Below are 19,516 nucleotides of genomic sequence, written 5' to 3'. Positions count from 1 at the left end.
CCACTGCCCAGGCCGGTACTCCTGCTTGAAGAAGATGTGTCTTCTCTTCCCTCTGCGCCAACATCTCCCAGATGTGGGCCAAGAGTACCCATTGTCACCGCAGCTTCAGGAGCCATCAGTCCCCCCACCTGCCCTGGGTGACACTAAGAGACGCTATCTCCTCCATTGCCTCTAAATCCCCACCTTCTTTTGGAATTATATTTTCCATCCTTTGTGTTTCATCAGGCTAGAGCTGAGGCATTTCAGCTTTCCCCAGTGCCCTGGTCCTCTTAAATGAGACCTTCTATGCTCTGATCCCAGAATGTTTTGACAGCTGGAGGAGCAGGAGCAAGAACGGAAAAGAAAGAAGGAGGAGGAGGAACGGAGGAAACAGCCCCCTGCTCCAGAGCCCACAGCCTGTCGGCCTGAAGGGGACCTGGTGGACAGCCAGACAGCCCCCGATGCCACCTGGGACAGGTAAGAGCTGGGACGCTCAGGGAAGGAGGAAGAGGCTGAGTATGAGCAATCCCAGACCTAACATTCTGTGTCTCTCTCTCTGCTGTTCCAGAACCCACCCCCGGCCACCCACGCAGCAGGCCAGTGTTAATGGAGTCTGCACAGATGCCGAGTCCCCACAGGTCACCCCCTGCTCCCCTGTGCACCCCCATCAGAATCTCAGCTCCCACCTTGCACATCTTCTTACAGCTTCTTATCCTTGTAGCCCCTGCTGGAACAACAGAGACTTGAGCAGAGCAGCTTCCCAGAAGGACCTGTGAGTTTCTCCCAGAGGTGTGGGTGTTAATAACCCAGAGATGAAGGAATGAAGAGGGTGGGAGCCAGGTAGTGGTGATACTAGGCAGAGGAGAGGGCAGGGGCCCAAAGGAAATGTGGGGGTGGGAAAACCAGCTTTTGGACTTTTGGCTTTATGACATTCAGGCTAGGGATCTCCCATCTTCTCCTGTGACACTGACACCATTCCTCACTTTCCTCACAGGGGTCTGGCACAGGAGACGAAGCCAATGGGCCACGAGGAGAGAAGCAGACCCGGACGCGGGGCCCAGCCCCTCCTGTGATGCCCCAGAGCAGGTCCTCCGAGTCAGCCCGTGTTGCCACTTTGCCCCCGCGAGGCCCTGAGCTCTCTGCCCAGGAGCAGATGGAGGGGATGCTGTGTCGCAAACAGGAGATGGAGGCCTTTGGCAAGAAAGCTGCTAACAGGTACTGGTCCTGGCCACACAGTACTGGTGGCCTCTCCCATTGCTGCCTTCTGAAGAGGCTTCCCTGGAACCTCAGGGAAGAGGTGCCCTGTAAGGAGGAGGGTCCTCTGGGAAAGGGGGAGGACCCAGGAGAAGAGTAGGCGTCAGGTGAGGGTCAGCAACGGGTAAAGACGAGCTCAGAAACAGGAACAGCCCTGGAAGTCCTCGGACACCCGAGGTACTCCCAGGGCTCCAGGCACCTCAAAGACCAGTCACCCATCTCACCGGCACCATGGGCCCTCCCAGGTCTTGGCAAAATGTGTACTGCGTCCTGCGGCGTGGGAGCCTCGGCTTTTATAAGGACTCAAAGGCAGCCAGCATGGGAGTGCCATACCACGGAGAGGTGCCTGTCAGCCTGGCCAGGGCTCAAGGCAGCGTCGCCTTTGATTATCGAAAGCGCAAACATGTCTTCAAGCTGGGGTAGGAATGGAAGGTGCCCTCGGTATGGGAGGGGAGATAGAGGCCACCCAAAGTAGGGGGAGCCATGAGCTAGGAACTGAGGGAACAGAGTTAGAGGGCTGGGCATGAGGGGCCAGTGATAGAGATGAAGGAGAGGTATAGGGGTTTTGGTTGGGATCCACAGTAAGGGGATCTGGGGCTCCCAGATGCAGGCCTGACCGCTGACAACATCCAGCAAAAAAATTATCCTGGGTAGAAAACCTGAAGGTGGGGTGCTGGTACCCCCCTGCTGCTGGGAGACCTCCAGGGGCCTGCCCCAACCTGCTAGTGAGCAGCCAGAGCAGGAGGCGTGGCCTGAGGTGGGGGTGAGCTCGCTGTGGTCCTCAGCAGCCAAACAGGAAGGGTTTGGGAATCTGAAGAATGTGCAGGACATGTCTGGTCTGGCGCTGAGAGCTGGAGCGGCATGTTCTGCAGCCTGGTCTCAGGGTGATAACTGAGCTCTCCTCAGCTCTGCTATAGCCATTCCAGCTTCTCAGCCCTGCCCTGAGGTTTCTCTTTCTCCCAACAGCTTACAGGATGGAAAAGAATATTTATTCCAGGCCAAGGATGAGGTGAGCTGGCTCCTTCTCCTCCTACGCTCCCATCTCTCTGTGCCATTCCCAGAACATTCCAGTCACAGATTCACTTTCTTTCCTCTCCTTTTTCCTTGATGAAGTGTTTCATTCTTCGTGATCAGATAGCTCATGATGTGCCACCTGGATGTTTGTGAAAGCCACATAAAAACCTGTTCCCCATCTTAAAAGGGGTCTTTTTCTCCAGTGAGGTGAAGTAGTCCAGTCACTTGTCTGCCTGTTCTCGTAGGCTTTCCAGCTTCAGTACAGCTTCAGTACAGCTGCCATGAAGCTGACCACTTGTCTCTCTGTGCCCTCTGCAGGCAGAGATGAGCTCATGGCTGCGGGTGGTGAATGCTGCCATTGCCACCGCGTCCTCTGCCTCTGGAGAGCCTGAAGAGCCAGCGGTGCCCAGTGCCACGCGGGGCATGACCCGGGCCATGACCATGCCCCCAGTATCACCGGTCGGGGCTGAGGGGCCTGTTGTACTTCGCAGCAAGGATGGCAGAGAACGAGAGAGAGAAAAACGCTTCAGCTTTTTCAAGAAGAGCAAGTAGTTGGGGGCAAGACTCCCAGGCCAGCTTCTTCCCTCTATTCAGGAAACTGCCAGGGACTGTCAACAGGGACCACCCTCTTGGCAGGACAACTGCCTGCTGCTAGGGTCTGTTGCCAAGGTCAGCCCATCACCAGGAACTGTCTCGGGGGATAAGTCAGTGTTCCCAAAGGCAATGCTCCTCTTCTGCTATTTAATTACAGACTGGTGGTGGGACCCAGGCAACCCCCAATTCCACTCCCATCTCCCAACTTCTTTCGTCTCCCCCCGAGCCCTCCACCCCAACCCTCACCCTGGTGCGGACAGCGCTGCACCTCGACATAGTCCATGTGGGAATGGCTGCCCTGCCTCAGGTCATTCTCTCCCCACAGCCAGGGCACGCCCTTTGGTTCCTTGCCCCTGGGGACCAGCCAGGAACCTCTAAGAGCTGAAGCAGGACCCGGGGGCAGGACTGCCAGATGACCCAGTCAGAGATGCCCAAGTTTCCCCTTCCCATGCTAACTCATCTTCTGACTCAAGTGGCCACTCCATCTCTAGCGATGCTCAGTGGCTTCCAGGTGTGAGTTGTTCAGGGGCAGCCACAGCCTTGAGTCTGGCCAAGGAGGTGATTAAACAGCTCAGCTTCTCTTACTGCTTCTGGGTGTCTTTTGCTTTCCTGACCACAAGCCTCCCTGCCTATCCCCACATTCTTGCCTCTGGCTCTGGCCTCCTGTATGTCAGGTTTCCACTCTGCACCCTCCCTCCCCCTCCAGCCTCTAAGCCCTCAAAGAACCATATTATTTTGAGAGCCTCCCTACCCCTGGTCTCATTTCCCCATGATAATGACCTCCAGTTTGCTGGGCTGACAGAGGACAAGCCTCTTTTTAGACCAAAGAAGTTCACCATGGGTCAGGATGATGTTAAAAAGCACTGTTCATGTTAAAAGGCAGTGAACAACTACTTCCCTGGTACACAACTTTCTTTACTCATGACTCTCTTGACTATTTTCAAAAATGAAAGATAATTCAATAATTCAAGCCACAAGCAAGTCTCGGCCGCTGCTCAGCCCAAGAGTGGAGAGGGAGGGAGCGCATGGGGGTGATTACTGACCCCATCTTCTGTCTCCTCCTGAATAGAGAGGATCAAGGGAGTTCAGACAGAGGTCAGTTAAGTTGCAAGGTCCCCGATCCACCGACCAATAAGATGGCATCACCTGGAAAGCCACAAGGTACATCCAAAGTGTATAAACACACACAAACACAACAGAATATATTATAGATCTGGTGAAGTATAAAAAAGGGGTGGGTAGCTTTCTCCCTTTTCTCTGGCTTGGCAATTGGAAACATCAGGGTATTGCCTTGGTGGTCTCCTACAAGAAAATCTTTGTTCTTTCATTGTTTCCCATAAATACACGACCAACCATTTCAAGGCTCAGAGAAGATCTTTCCAGAGAAACAGCCCTATCTGTAATTTTTTTGCTTTCAATTCCAGTATAGTTAGCATACAGTGTTATATTAGTTTTAGGCATACAATATAGTGATTCAACACTTCCATACATCACCCAGTGCTCCTTAGGAGCACACCTTAATCTGATTCACCTATTTTACCCACCTCCCCAATCCCTCCCTAAGCAGCCCTATCCTTAGTATAATTGGCCAAGAGCCCTGGCTGAGTAGACCCCTGACCATCATCAGCCATGACTAAGGCAGGGTCAGGTATGTGCAGGCCTGGGAGTAGCACAACACAGCCCCAGAATGGTCTCCAAACATGAGATCTGGTAGACCAAACAGCCCACAGAATAATTCTCTTTCTCTTAAGAAAAGCAACTTTAGAAGTGTTACATGGTAAACATGTTGGACAAATGTTAACTGGAACAATCTGTTGTGGGACTAAATAGAATAATACATCAGCACTACAACCTTCCCTTGTTCCTCTCAGGTACAACTGTAAAATCTCCACTGTGTGAAGGAAGAAAAAGTCATACATTTTAGAGTCCTCAGGGAAGCAGGGTATTTACAACTCCAATGTGGCAAGCACAGAAGTTAGGAAGGGAAGCAATAATGGGAAATTTTAGAAAGGAAGTTTATATGGGAGTAAGAAATTAATGAAGAACTGCTCGTTTTAACATGTAAAAGTTGAATGAAAATAGGGCAGCAAAATACAGCAGTCTTGCAGGATGCGGTCAATCACTGTGAATGGGGAAGTCATGAAGATGTGGTTTGAGCATCATCTAGGTGGCAAGACAGAAAGGATAAATAGAAATAAGATCAGGAAATAAATCTTAAGAGACACCTTCAGATATGAGTGGAAGAAAAATTCCAGAAAGAAACTTAATGAAATAGAGCAGTGAGGGATACAAGATAGATTAGAGCACAAAAATACAGTATACACAGTTACCACAGTAATGAGAAATATGGACAGCTAAACTTAGATTATTTGGACAAATATGTATCTGCCTTCTTATCAAACACTGCCTCTGAGGGTGAACTCTAGATCTGCACTGTCCATGACAGTAGCCATGAGCCATATGTGGCTACTGAGCACTTGAAATGTGGCCAGTCCAAAGTGAAGAGTGCTTTAAGTGTGAAATGCTCACCAACTTCAAAAACTGAAGAGGACTGGATGCCTGGGTGGCTCAACAGTTGAGCGTCTGCCTTTGGCTCAGGGCATGATTCCGGAATCTGGGATCGGGTCCTGCATCAGGCTCCTTGCGGGGAGCCTGCTTCTCCCTCTGCCTGTGTTTCTGCCTCTCTGTCTCTCATGAATAAATAAAATCTTTAAAAAAAAAACTGAAGAGGAGAAAAAGAATTCAAAATATTTTATTAATACTTTTTATATTGATTATATGTTGAAATATTTTAGCTTTATTGGGTTTTGAAAGTATTAAAATGAACTTTAGCTGTTTCATTTTACTTTTTAAATGTCTTTACTGGGAAATTTTAAATTACATAGATGGATGACCTTTTATATTTCTGTTTGGACAGCACTGCTTTTGTTTATCTTCTTAACATCTCTATACCCAGTGTGGGGATCAAACTCGCAACCCCAAGATTGAGAGTCACATGTTCCATCTACTGAGCTAGTCAAGTGCCCCAGGATGGCAGTGCTTTAAATTGACTACAGACCTAAATGTGAACAGTAAAAACATGACTGTTAATAGAGGAAAATGTAGGAGAATATATTTGTCATTCAGGGGTGTAGAAATGGTTATCTTATACAAAACTGAAAAAGCACAAACTTTAAGACAAATATTAGATTCCATAAAAAAGAATTTCTCTTCCAATGAAGGACACCATGGACAAAGTTAATAATTTAGTGGAATGACAAAATATTTGAAACCAGTAAAAGATCCATGTGTAGAATATACAAGAAAATCCTGCAAATCAACAACAAAGAGGAGATTGCAACCTACTAAGAAAGATGACAAAAGATATGAACAGGAAATTCAGAGAAGAGATCCTTAAAGCAATAGCACTATATCACTTTATACCTATTAGACTCATAGAAATTAGAAAACTGGACAGCGTCCAACAGTGGCAGAATCATTGATATAGAGAACCCCTCACGTGCTGTGGGTGGGAGGGTATGGTTTCTCCAGAGAATACTCTGGCACTACTTAAAGTTAGTTCCACGTATACCCTATGATCCAGCAACCTAGCAATTCCACTCTGGATTTATATGCACTCCCCACCCCTGTTTCTCACAGGGATCCAGTAGGGCACATATAATCAACGATGTTAATTGTAACATCAACAATTTGTTGATGTTTTTAATGGCATTTAAAATTTGTTTATAAAATTTGTTTATAGTGGTGGGGAGTTGGAGGCAACATGAGTCTCCTATACGTAGAGTCAGATAGGTAAAATATGGTGGTTGCACAGTAGGGAGTTTACCCAGTGGTAAGAGAGCACACAGCAACACAGGTGCTTAGTGAAAAAACTAAAACAATGAGCCATGCAACACAATTTGCATAAACATTTAGATAATTTACCCATATAAGAAATCAATGAACCTTGTTTAGATCCGCATTAGAAGAAACCAACTACAGGGTCACTTGAGTGGCTTGGTCAGTTAAGCGTCCGCCTTTGGCTCAGGTCATAACCTCCGGGTCCTGGAATTGAGCCCTACATTGGTCTCCCTGCCCATCCAGGAGTCGGCTTCTTCCCTCTCCCTCTGCCACTCCCCTTGCTTATGCTCTATCAAATAATTAAATAAAGTCTTTTTTAAAAACTGCAAAAAGACACATTTGCAACAATCTAGGGGAAATTTTAATATAGATTAGATAATATTAGCATAGTCCTGATGTTTTAATTAGAGGTAGATGGTGAAGTCCTCATAGGTGAAATGACATTATGCCTGGGATTTGCTTTTAAAAACTCCAGTTGGGGCTCCTGGGTGGCTCAGTCGGTTAAGTGCCTACCTTCAGCTCAGATCATGGGGAGCAGGCTTCTCCTGCCTGCCTCTCCCCCTGCTAGTGCTCTCTCTGACAGAAAGAAAGAAGAAAAAAGAAAGAAAGAAAGAAAGAAAGAAAGAAAGAAAGAAAGAAAGAAAGAAAGAAAGAAAAGAAAGAAAAAAAGAAAGAAAGAGAAAGAAAGAAAGAAGAAAGAAGAAAAGAAAGAAAAAGAAAGAAAAGAAAGAAGAAAGAAAAGAAAGAAAGAAAGAGAGAAAGAAAGAAAGAAAGAAGAAGAAAAGAAAGAAAAGAAAGAAAGAAAGAAAAAAAGAAAGAAAGAAAGAAAGAAAGAAGAAAGAAAGAAAAGAAAAGAAAAGAAAGAAGAAAGAAGAAAGAAAGAAAGAAGCCTCCAGCCAAAAAAAAGTACAGGGAATAAATAAGGTCAGCAGAATGTTGATAACTGCCAATGCTGGGTAAAGGGTCCATAAAAGTTTATCATGACATTCTCTGTATATGACTTTTTTGAAAATTTCCACAATAAAACATTTTTAAAAATGGATAAAGCAAATGCACACTGAAAAGAAATGTCTGGCAAGAACACAAGCATAATACACATTAAGCTTATCAGAATGGTTGCCTATAAGGGGAGGTGAGATCAAAGGGGATAGATAAGGGTAGGGAAATAGATGGGAGGAAGGAGATGGAACCATGCAGTCAACAATGAGAAGGAACAGCATAAAAACACAGGGGAGAAAATGGATAGTGAACAAAATGAAAGCTTTAGAAGGGTGAAAACTGTTAAAAGGACATTAGTTTTGATGAGCTCAGAAAATTTGGGGAATTGGGAGAGGTGGGCAGAACCCAAAACACAGTGTATGAAGGTGGGCATCACAGGTTCAGACTCCTTTTGCAAAGAAGTCCGGCCTGGAACAAAGGCAAGGAACCCAAGATAGAAAACAGTAATAGTGACGATGAGTGAAAGCTCTTTTAGAAATGGGTGAGGAGGTCCCTATACGTGTTTTAAAAATCTAGGTGTAGAGAGAAACTGGAAATGACCAAGGGGAGGAAGGGGAGAGGTAGATAGAATTAGGTGGGAGAAATCATGAATTGTATTAAAATTGCAAGGACAGTGCCTCTTCTGAAATGGCTGGGAAACCAAACAAATTCAGTGAAAGAAATATCAAAGTAGCTAGGGAGGAAGAGGGCAGCCTGGGGAATTTGTGCCTGATGGTATCAGAGAAGCTTCTATGGAGCCACCACAATGAAGAAGGTGATTGACAACCACCCTGGCATACTCCACTCAGAGATAAGCTGGGTCCATCCATCTCTATACACGTCCCTTCTTTGTTCAAGGGTGACAGTAACCCATCTAATAGCTTTTCTTTTGCCACTAGGAGGCGCCCGTGGACCACAGCTGAATTTTGAACGCTAGAAAGTGCCTGGAGCCCAGGTTGCCTAGACCTCCAGCAGCTGGTGTGGATTTGGAGACGCTTCCTCATCCCAGTCCCCCCGCCCCGCCCTAAACAAGGAACTTCTCTGGGCGTCTGCACTAAGTATTCCTTTGGGATAGTCACCACGGACCAGGAACTGTGAGGAACACACAATTAGAGCTAATACTCTAACAAGAGAGAGAGAAACAGCCCATATATATCCATGCACAAACAAGATGTGACCGATAAATGTAGCCAGGATACAATGCTTCTTAGAACTATCCCAGCTCTGCCATCTTTGGTTCTATTTTCTCACCAGTGAATAACATGCTTGCAGCGAAAAATATCGTTATATTTAAAGCTCTACAAAAATTGACTACGTTTGCTGAAAATGCGGCTCTTCTGTGTTTCTAAAATGTTGACCCAAGCTCCCAGAGAGGCTGGCCAGCCAGCTAAGAAAGCCCCCGTTTAGAGGACCCAGCGAGATAACCCTTTGTCATCAGCTACCCTCCCGCCCTGACTGGCCCAATAGCACGATCCATTGTGATGGTTAGCAACTCCCCGGGATTCTGATTACACCACGGTAGTGGTTGCGCCCGGAGTCCTTATGACGCTTGAGCCCCGACACCCCCGCTTCCAGGGTACTGATTGGCCAGCCGGGACTGGGGGCGGGCTGACCTCGGCTCCGCGGCGCCGTCACCAGCTGGCCCCGCCCCCGTGCCGAGGCGGCTGGGAGCCTAGCCTGGGGCGGCCATTTGTATGCGGCCGCGGGATTGGTCGCCCGGCTCCCGCGAGGGGGAGGGGAAGGAGGCAGCGCGCACTCGCGCGTGCGTGAGCTGGCGCGCGAGGTAGGGCCCGGTCGCGCCGAGGCTCGAGCGGCCGTCGCCATTTTGTAGGGTTCTCTCTGACGCGGGAGCCGCCGCCACCGCCGCCGCCACCCGGAGGTGCGAGGGGGTCTTGTGGGGGTGTGCGGGGAGCCCGAGGGCCGGCCGGGCTGGGCCTCTAGCGGACGGGGCCGGCCCACGGTTTGGGTTTCTCTTGCTGCGGGAGGTCCGTTGAAGACAACGGGAGGAGGCGGGGCCGGGTCTCCGGAGGGGGCGGGGCAGGGGTCGGGTCGAGTCTTTGTTGGGGCGAAAGAGCTGGAGGTTGGGTCGTTGAGGGTCTGGGATGGGGCCGAGGAAGCCTCTTTATTCTTGGAGTATTTTTGAGGGTAATACCGCACGGAGGAGAGGTACAGCGATTTCCCTCCAAAACCTCGTTATCAGGGACATTCAAAATATGTGTCTTGCCCCCTTCTTGAGCTCTTCTCTTTCCTGCACCCCAAAAAGAGTATTTTAAGACATAAAACAGCCAACTCTGTTATTTAAATGCGTCTCATTTCACGGAGATAATAGACGGTGCAGTGCATGCTGACCCTGACCTCCTGTTTGGGTGTCACACACCTCACACTGCCTCTTATGTACAAACCTTTTCTTCCTATTAAGAAAAAAAAAAAAAATAAGAACGTTTATGTGAGATCTTGAATCTTGAAGGTGCCAAGAACTTCTTTGGAGGATTAGACCAAAATGCAATGCACTGAAATTTCCCACTCCACCCTTAACTTTTGGAAATCTTATTTCTTCTCTCCCAGGCGCTTATCAGGATGGTGAAGCTGTTCATCGGAAACCTGCCCCGGGAGGCCACAGAGCAGGAGATCCGCTCACTCTTCGAGCAGTATGGAAAGGTGCTGGAGTGTGACATCATTAAGAACTATGGCTTTGTGCACATAGAGGACAAGACGGCCGCGGAGGATGCCATTCGCAACCTGCACCACTACAAGCTGCACGGGGTGAACATCAACGTGGAGGCCAGCAAGAATAAGAGCAAAGCCTCAACCAAGTTACATGTGGGCAACATCAGTCCCACCTGTACAAACCAAGAGCTTCGGGCCAAGTTTGAGGAGTATGGTCCAGTCATCGAATGTGACATCGTGAAAGATTATGCCTTCGTACACATGGAGCGGGCAGAGGATGCAGTGGAGGCCATCAGGGGCCTTGACAACACAGAGTTTCAAGGTGAACTGCTCTGGGGTCTGGGTGGCAGAGTAGTGGGGTCTACGTCAAGACAGAGACAAGAACACAGGACCAGGCGGCTGTCAGGGTGGTGGTTTCCTTTCTATTTTAACTGGATATAATAGAAAGATTGCATGTTTACCACATTTAAGCACAGTTTACTCTTGGGAGAAGCAAACACTCCCTTTTCTGATTTATTTGCCAAAATGTTCCTCAACAACTGTGTAGAGTCACAAACTGGGTTACTTTATCCCATAGTCTTCATTCATTTGAGTGCTGTGGGAAGTTTAATCTGCCTGGGCAAATAAGTACCTCAAAGAAGTGGGGATAAAAGTCTGTGGATTACCTCCTGCTTTTGTTATGACCAGGAAGCTTTATATTTGAGAGTTTAAATGATTAGGGTTTATACTCTCTCTTTACTGCTTTGTGTGATAGGTTGTTGTGGGAAAGAGGGACAGAGACATCTAGAGGGATCTCTATATTATAAACCTGAATGGTGAACCTGAATTTGGGGAAGTAACTTTTGAATGCTCAAATTTGTTCAGTCTGTGAACTATACAGGCAGGGCCAAAACCCATGCCATTGGACTCTTCTCCACCTACTATTATTTAACCCTAATGTAAAAAAAGAAAAAAATTTAAAGACTATATTGAATGAAATGATGGTCCTGCTTCTGAAAGGTTCCAGTAAAGGTGGCATGGAGTGTATTGTATAATTTTACCAATTATAAAGGTACAAAGGTTATCATTAATACCTCAAGGTTATCTGAAGACTCTGCCACTGTGTAATATTAGCCCTTAGACAACATGTGGCTATTAAATAAATTTTGAGTTTTCCAGTTGTATTGTACACATTTGAAGCACTCAGAAGTTACATGAGACTATTTGTGACTTTATTAGTATAGATACAGAACGTTTCCATCATCTTAGAAAGTTCTGTTGGACAGCGCTGTTCTACAGGTTTTTTGCTGACAGTATCATCTTGACCCACACGTTTATAGCCACTTCTCAGGTTCATAAGTTAACACTATTTTTTCTGAGTGCCACTAAAAGGTTTATTGAGAAGTACTTAAGTGTTCTCTGCTAAACCTAGAAAACAAAAGAAATGGGAGAAGAAGAAAAGTTGAACAGAAAAGGGTAAGAAAGTTTGCAAGTACTGTAGATTGCAAATAGTGTGTCAGATCTCTCTGGCCTCAGCCAGTGGCGTCTTGACCTTTAGCTCCTCTCTAAAGCAGAGGGTAAAATCATAGATAACTTGCTACCATTAACTAATTGTGTGACTTTGGACAAGTGTTTTAATCTCTCTGTGCTTCATTTTCCCCACTTATAAAATAGAATTAGTGATCCCTGCAGTACCTCCTACAGGATGGTAGTGAGGCTAGAATGAGGTAATAGATGTGAAAGTGTATTGACAGTAAGCACTATATGATGAAAGGTGAGTGTTGTTTGGAACAATGAGTGTGTTTCTATTATGGTTAGATGTTTATTTAAAATGTGATAGCTTTTCTCACTTACGTCTCTTACTTATATTTTTCTTTTATTATTTTGAAAAGCTGTTGCACTTCATACAGCTTTAAGAATATTCTTAATTTTCACTTGATAGAGATGGGATCATGAATGGACAGTGTGTGGAGGGAAAATAGGGATTTTCTCTTGACAGGTAACAAAATGTAAAAAGATTTGCAATTAAAGTCGGGTACAAACTGCAAAGATGTCCTGGTAATGTAATACTGCACGTCCTTACCTTTTTAATATACAATTGAATAAAAAGATAAGGGCAAAAGCATGCATGCATAAGTCATTTAATTGGGGGAGTTGGCTTGGGAAGAGTGCGTGTTTTAATAAAGCAAGTCTGATTATTCTAGGAGTGGGTGTTTGAGTAATAGTGATCCATGAAATTCTTTAAAATGTCATCATTGGAAAAGAATCCTTTATTTGGTTTTCATGTTTTTAGCCTATCTACTCTGAAGAAAGCACTCTACTCTGAGTTACACATACAGACATTTTTATAACCAGCTCTGTTTTTTTCCAGATGACAAGAGAAAGTTTAGCATGGGATATATATTGCAGTTTTACAGAAAATATAATCTAGATACCAATTGATCACATTTGTCAATAAAGCCTTTTTAGTCGGTTCCTACCAAAGGTGGCCTTTAAGAGTGCCACTTTGAACATCTTTTGAACATTTATTAATAGTGCCTTTAGGCTTCTGCATTTATGACTTATAAAAGGAAGCAGCAGAACCTGAGTTAACCTGGGTCTTTCAAGACCTGTTTCCTCTCCACAAGCAGCAGTGAACTGAACCACTGTTGAATTAGCAAACAGTTTGCATTGGAAGACCCTAACTCAAAAAGCTGTTCCTAAGTAACAGTTCAAGCAAATGAGTTGGGAATGGTTATAAGAGTTCAGGTGTCTTGTTTCTCCCCATATGTAAATGGGCACTAAACTGGAGTGCTGTTGTGGATTAGCTACACCCCCAGCCTTCTCTGGATCCTGGCACATGAGAGGAGCTCAGCACTTAGGACCCAAGCTGCCCATCTCTCAGTATTTTTAATAATCTCTTCTGTTCCAGCTTTCAAAAGAAAACACTTCTATTAGGCTAGTTTTCTGGGAAATGTTGGCAGTGTATTTCAGTAACTTTGGAGGTCTCATAAAATCTTTAAGCTTTTGGCCTCTCCAAGTGTAGCAAAGTGGTAGAATTTAACCTTTCAATTTTCTTTGCCCTGGTTCCTTAAGGTAATAGAAGCACAGTATTTTTCAGTTCTAATAACTTCAGGGGATTTAAATTAAAAACCTAGTTACAATCTTTGGAAATTTTTGTGTGGCAAAAATACTTCTATTACTTCTATTACTTCTATTACTTCTTCTATTGCCAAGAATTTACTTAATTTTTAGTTCTACTTAAAAAAATTTTTTTTTACCTGAATCTTTTTTACAGCTGCTACAGAGGTAGATTATAAACATCTTATAAACATAGATGTTTATAAACTTAAGAGTTTTTTCAATAAAACAGGAATGAAGATTGGATGTAGTAACAAATATCAAGGAAAAATCACTGGGTTTTGTTTCTCAAAAAAAGAAAAAACCAGGGCCAGAATCTATAAAAGTAAAAAGCAAATTAAATTGAAATTTTTAAAAAATGTACTTTAAAAAAAAAAAATGTACTTTTAGGTCTCTGAATTGGCTTTTTAGATTGACATGGTTATTCCGACTTCAGAATGGAAGCAGTTTGTGTCTATCACATAGGTTAATGTCACCATGCATGTTTGAAAACCAAGTAACTTAGTCTTCCAGTCTAAATCAGGGAGCTCTACATTTGGGATATAAACTGGGGCAAAAAATGTGTTTCTGTTCTAAGCATAGTTAGCATGTGGTCCTTAATAACTTCTTAGAGTTAGGAGTATTTAAATCTCTGAAAACAACGGGTAGCTAAATGCTGCAGAGAATTACTGCCATTTGGTATTGTTGACTATCGGTGGTGATGGTGGATGCTCCCTCTCTGCTCGCAGCTGGGAAGTAAAAACCTGAGCATCTTTGTTCTGCTAAAGAAAGGGTTTTAAGTTGGAGGTGACAACTACTAGAAACTGGGGTGGTAGGAATCTTAGACATTGGGCAGAACGGAGTTTGACTAAAGTGATATTACTGCACTAACCCACTCCCCTCTCAGGGTCAGTGCATGGCGCTGTTCTGGCTGCCGTCCTGAATCGGGCTGTTTCCAACAGGATGGTGGAGCACGAGGCCTCCTATCGCATAGCTGCATCCAGAACAAGGTCTGTTAAAGAGAGAGCAACTTGCTGATTGCGGAGGGGGGATTTGTTCTGAGCAGCCCTTAAGAGTGATGTGAAACCCCTGTTCTCTGCATCTGTAATGGCTGCCTTTTGGCTACATTTTGAGAAATACTGACTTGATCTCCAAAGTCTTAGGCAGTTTGGGACTAAATACTGCCAAGAATATTCCTTTCCTCAAACTGCTTTTAAAGACCTTGGATGCTTTCATCAGTAAGGGCCCCTGGGCTTGCTGGTACACAAGCCCAAGGCAAAGATTGTTTCTTCTCTTAGCTGTTTGTAGTGCTGGCCATTTCCTGAAGAATGGGTGTTGTTTGTATGGATGCCCAGAGGCTTTTAGGCAAATGATGCATTTTTCTAACAAGTAGATAATCCCCTATGAAGAATTGTGAGCTACATGGCTGGATGAAATGCTGAATGATTTGGGAACACACTGTCTCTAAGAAATCAGTACTGCTTCAATATCTAATTCTTGCTGTTGAGAGACCTTGGTCAAGTTTTCTTTCCACAGTAGGCACGGATTCGCCCTTGCTGAAAAACATGGGTGGGGGGTTGAAATCTGGAGAGTCACATAACTCCTAGAGGTACTAAGGTGAAGCAGATGATGAGCCAGGTAGGATTTGTGTATCCAACATAGCCTTTTGGTGACACCTGCAAAAATGGCTGGAGGAAACAAGATGAACAGAAGATTGCCGTGGTTTTTAAGCTACAGTAACTGCTGAGGCCCTATATTGCCCTGAGTAAATCAGTGAGAGGTCGGTAAGATACTTTTCAAATCTGGCATAACTGAGGTTTTGTTGGCTATTTGGGAAAATTGGCAGGTCTTGAATCATTACAGTTATAATCATTGCCCTGAGTAAATCAGTGAGAGGTCGGTAAGATACTTTTCAAATCTGGCATAACTGAGGTTTTGTTGGCTATTTGGGAAAATTGGCAGGTCTTGAATCTTTACAGTTATAATCAGTATTAGCAGTGGGAAGTTTTTCAGTTTCTGTGTTGGGGGCTAGAGGAAGGAAGGGAAAGTTGTGGAGACAGAAGTAGCAGGGAATCAAGCTACCTGATAAAAGTAGAAAGTATTGACTGGTCTCTGAGGATTCAAATTTTCTCTCATCTGTATTAAACCTTCACTCTGACTTCTTTTGGAGGGGATTGCTGAAATAGGTTGCAGGAGTGTGTGTATGTATGTGTGTCTTATGCTAACTAGTTAACTTTGATTTTGGGAGGATTAAAGAATGCCAGCGAGTTATAATAAGTCTTCTTACATCTATTTCCTCAAGGCAAAAGGATGCACGTGCAGTTATCCACAAGCCGACTTCGGACTGCCCCTGGGATGGGAGACCAGAGTGGCTGCTATCGGTGTGGGAAAGAGGGGCACTGGTCAAAAGAGTGTCCAGTAGATCGTACAGGTCGTGTGGCGGACTTTACCGAGCAGTATAACGAACAGTATGGAGCAGTGCGCACGCCTTACACCATGGGCTACGGGGAATCCATGTATTACAACGATGCATATGGAGCACTCGACTACTATAAGCGTTACCGGGTCCGCTCTTATGAGGCAGTGGCAGCGGCAGCAGCAGCTTCTGCGTACAACTACGCGGAGCAGTCCATGTCCCATCTGCCTCAAGTCCAGAGCACAGCTGTGACCAGTCACCTCAACTCCACTTCTGTTGATCCCTACGACAGACACCTGTTGCCGAACTCAGGTGCTGCTGCCACTTCGGCTGCTATGGCTGCTGCCGCTGCCAACACTTCCTCCTATTATGGAAGGGACAGGAGCCCCCTGCGTCGTGCTGCAGCTGTGCTCCCCACAGTTGGAGAGGGCTACGGTTATGGGCCAGAGAGTGAGCTGTCTCAGGCTTCAGCAGCTGCACGGAATTCTCTGTATGACATGGCCCGGTATGAGCGGGAGCAGTATGTGGACCGAGCGCGGTACTCAGCCTTTTAAAAACTGGAGGTGAGAGTGGGGTGGGTGTGGTTAAGACTCTATAGTTACCTTGAAAGAGGTCAGTGCTGCACAGAGGAGGCTAAAGCCACCTGTTTGCTGTCAGGACAGTATCTAAGAAGTAAAAATTTACATATTAGTGTGAAGTATTTCTCTAGCTTAGGCCAGAGGTTCATTTGGCCTGTTGAGGTTTTTTTAGTCTATGACTCCAACCAGCTTGTTCCTTCAGAGAATAACAACAAACTCAGTTAGTGAGGATATTATTTAATAAAGCAATTTGGGTTACAGACACATAGTTAAGAGAACACTTGTTGAGTGCCCTCTTTGTACATTATATTATTTAATCTACACAGTAAGCCTTTAAAATATTTTCTCTTTTACAGAGAAAAGAATGAAGGCTTAGAGAGTTAAGTACTTTGAAGTCATCTGATAATTTAGAGGTAGTCAGAATTCACTCAGCCTTGGCAGACTCCAGAACTCTCTTCACTGGAAAAGTCGCGATGTAAGCAGAAGAATACGGGTCCTGGAGTTAATAATGAATGTCACAGTGAGAATTTTAACTACAACTTTAGACTTCTCACTTGCTAATATAACTACTTAGGTCATTAGCCTTTATCAGAGGAAACTAATATAGTAGATCTATAAGCCAAATAAAGTCCAATAAGCTATAGGTGTTTGGTTCTAAGACACTTGAAAGCAAAATGTTTTGGTGCCACTATCCCATGGAGACCTTTCCTTATTAGTAGTCCAGAACACCTTATGCATGAGCTCTTGAAGCCATATTTCTGCATAGCCTGTTACTAACATTCAGAGCCCCAAACACTTCTCATTTCTTCCAGCAACTTTTGTTTTGGTTTTTGTTAAAGGGGAACACATAAGGAACTAGATAAAACAGGTAATTTCCAAATGTATAAAATCCCACTGGTGATAACCCCAGAAATTTAATTTTTCCTACTTCAGAAAAATGTATACCAAAGATGTTGGAATGGCAAGAATAATTAGTAGGATTTTCTAGATAAATTTCATCCCAGTGGAAATGGCATCATGACAACTTTCTATTCTCACGGTTTTCCTTGTATCTTGAAATTGAGCATCACTTGAATTGGGAGGGCTGTTGAACAGTTTCCAGGGTTCCTAACTTATCCCATTGGTATATACGTATAGAAGAAAATGAAACAATGGGAATTTGCCCTTATATGTAGTGAGAAGCAAATAATGGTTTGAACCTGTGATAAATTATATCCTATATGACTATGACAAAAACGGATCTCCTAAGACCATTGTGTAGCAGTGTGTCTTCATGTGCATGAAGTACATAATCTTAATCAGCTTGTGTAGTTTGCCTTAATTTTTATTTTTAATGCAGCTGGATCTACCACGAAGTGGGATATTTCTCTAAAGGTGGTATCTACCAGATAACTTCTGTTTTCCTCAAATGTGTTTTATAGTTAAATTAGTATATTGTAGCTTATCACTAAGGTATTTTAAAGTGAATTTTGACTGCAAGCAGTGGTTGTTCAACTAACCTCTTTTTAGTGATGACTTTTAAAGAAACTTACCTTCCAGGTGTGAACCTCAAATGGACTGAATAACCCTGAGTTGGTTGCAGTCCCAGGAGCCTGATGTTAATGAGGCTGCCAGGATGAAATACTCCAGAACTGTTGGGGATCTGAATTTGGGTCTCACCCTAGCAGAACTGATTCAAGAACGTCACAACTTTTGAAGTCGGTTGGTACAGATCAAGACCAAGATTTGGCCCTTTGTCTGTAATAAGTAGAGGAACTTGGTGTGAGTTAACTTCTTTTATCCCCCAGCCATTGGTGTCTGGAGTTCCCATCATCAGTGGAAGAATTAGAGAATTTTAGGATTTCTTCTTTTGATTTGGTAAGGGAGGTTTGACCAAGTAGGGGAACTACTGGAGTTATGGCTCTAAATCTGTGACAGTATGACATGTAGGTATATTGGAGGGTGACTGAACTGTTCCCTGATACCCTTTGATTGTCATTTCTGAAACCTTGTTTACTATGGAAGAATAAAATGAAACAAATTTAGAGTAGTGCAGTTGGCCATATTTGAGATCTTGACATCATCTGCTTTTTTCTGGATGCAAAAAATTAAATTATGGTTTTTTATAGTATGTGTCTGCCCTTTGTTGCAAGGACAGTACCCTTGTATCACAGAGGTTGTCTTGTCTAAAAGACAGAGGTTGTCTTGCTTAAAAGATGGATTAGAACATGAGAAAGATATATCTTATCACCAACACAGCAGTCTTGCAGATAGATTGCTTCTTATATGTAGCTATAAGTAGATTCCTTGGTAATTATATGATATAAGTTTGATCCAGTCTGACTTGGTTTTGTTTTGTTCTTTGTTCTTTTCCCCCTGGAATACAGGACGGGACCAGGGCCCTTGTACTCGGAACCAAGCTGCTCTCCAGGCATTGTGTAAGCCTCTTGTGTTGTGCTCTCTTTCAGGTAGGATAATTGCGGACTGAACCCTCGGGCTGCGGTCATATATGAGAACTTGCTCCGCGCGGTCCCCCTTGCCGGGATGTTTCCATTGCTTCATGTTTCAGTAAACAAAGGAGTTTGTGACCAACTATGTTTTCTTTCTTAATTTAATTCTTCTAAGTTGACTTTTCTTTCCTCTTGATACTAGTCTCTGTAGCCTTTCACTCCATTCCTTATATTCTCAGCCTCTGAGCAGCCCTAGGTAAGGATTATGCTGGCATCCCCTTTTTCGTGTTCAGTGGAACCCCCTCTTATCTTGCTTTCCTTAGGAATTGAACCCTTCTCCCTGTCTACCTGCAACATCTCCTTTCCCTTTAAAATGACCATGTAGTGGCAAGAGACCTTTTACTCTTCTGTTAGCTCTGGACTCTAACATTGAAGCTAATCTTCTGAAACTGCTAGGACCATTGGGGTTTTGGGGGTGGGGGTTGTTGTTTTGTTTGTTTTGTTTTATGTCTGACCTGTGATCGTGGTACAGCATTAGCTGAAATTTAGCCTTGTTTTAACTTCACTCCTCCCACTTTTTTTTTTTTAAATATTTTGACAAATAAACGTTTCTAACACTTAAGTACCTTTTTTTGGGTTTGTTGACTGTTCTTTACCAAGTATTTTCTGGTTCATTCTTAGTAGTGCTC

General features: G+C 44.4%; 3 protein-coding genes across 16 annotated transcripts in view; 2 read left to right on the top strand and 1 right to left on the bottom strand.

Moving 5' to 3' along the window:
- SPTBN2 (spectrin beta, non-erythrocytic 2) overlaps positions 1–3,425 on the top strand; it is a 39,180-nt gene extending 35,755 nt beyond the window's left edge. For all 5 annotated transcript variants that reach the window (XM_026004333.2, XM_072758467.1, XM_072758466.1 and 2 more), the window contains 7 exons: positions 314–456; positions 548–617; positions 701–751; positions 974–1,194; positions 1,479–1,652; positions 2,200–2,242; positions 2,566–3,425. In XM_026004333.2, the coding sequence (XP_025860118.2) occupies positions 314–456; positions 548–617; positions 701–751; positions 974–1,194; positions 1,479–1,652; positions 2,200–2,242; positions 2,566–2,799 (936 nt within the window). In that variant the 3' untranslated portion in view covers positions 2,800–3,425. The remainder of the gene's footprint in view (positions 1–313; positions 457–547; positions 618–700; positions 752–973; positions 1,195–1,478; positions 1,653–2,199; positions 2,243–2,565) is intronic.
- A 5,864-nt stretch (positions 3,426–9,289) lies between these two features.
- RBM4B (RNA binding motif protein 4B) lies at positions 9,290–19,449 on the top strand. 9 transcript variants are annotated; one of them, XR_012001642.1, is made up of 6 exons: positions 9,348–9,538; positions 10,225–10,648; positions 14,312–14,414; positions 15,707–16,383; positions 17,938–18,099; positions 18,765–19,449. XR_012001642.1 is itself a non-coding variant. In XM_026004342.2 (4 exons), exons 2-3 carry the CDS (start codon positions 10,237–10,239, stop codon positions 16,372–16,374), a joined length of 1,080 nt encoding a protein of 359 aa, XP_025860127.1. In that variant the 5' UTR covers positions 9,290–9,538; positions 10,225–10,236; the 3' UTR covers positions 16,375–16,383; positions 18,846–19,449. The 9 variants fall into 9 exon arrangements, 4 of the variants coding, with proteins under 4 accessions (XP_025860127.1, XP_025860126.1, XP_072614565.1 ...); XR_003235837.2 differs by lacking the exon at positions 14,312–14,414 and having other exon boundaries at positions 9,314–9,538; XR_012001643.1 differs by lacking the exon at positions 17,938–18,099 and having other exon boundaries at positions 18,846–19,449.
- Positions 16,620–19,516, bottom strand: part of RBM4 (RNA binding motif protein 4) — a 31,205-nt gene continuing 28,308 nt past the window's right edge. For both annotated transcript variants that reach the window (XM_026004337.2, XM_072758462.1), the window contains one exon: positions 16,620–16,894. In XM_026004337.2, the coding sequence (XP_025860122.1) occupies positions 16,827–16,894 (68 nt within the window). In that variant the 3' untranslated portion in view covers positions 16,620–16,826. The remainder of the gene's footprint in view (positions 16,895–19,516) is intronic.

The sequence above is a fragment of the Vulpes vulpes genome, chromosome 5, assembly GCF_048418805.1.
Source record: "Vulpes vulpes isolate BD-2025 chromosome 5, VulVul3, whole genome shotgun sequence".
In the NCBI taxonomy this organism is placed as follows: Eukaryota; Metazoa; Chordata; class Mammalia; order Carnivora; family Canidae; genus Vulpes; species Vulpes vulpes.
This window is presented reverse-complemented; position numbering and strand designations above follow the sequence as displayed.

Excerpts from the sequence above, each read along its gene's own strand:
- RBM4B (XM_026004342.2), top strand. The coding sequence starts at position 10,237 with ATGGTGAAGCTGTTCATCGGAAACCTGCCCCGGGAGGCCACAGAGCAG. Across the intron at positions 10,649-15,706 it reads TGACAACACAGAGTTTCAAG|GCAAAAGGATGCACGTGCAG; the intron begins GTGAACTGCTCT and ends TATTTCCTCAAG.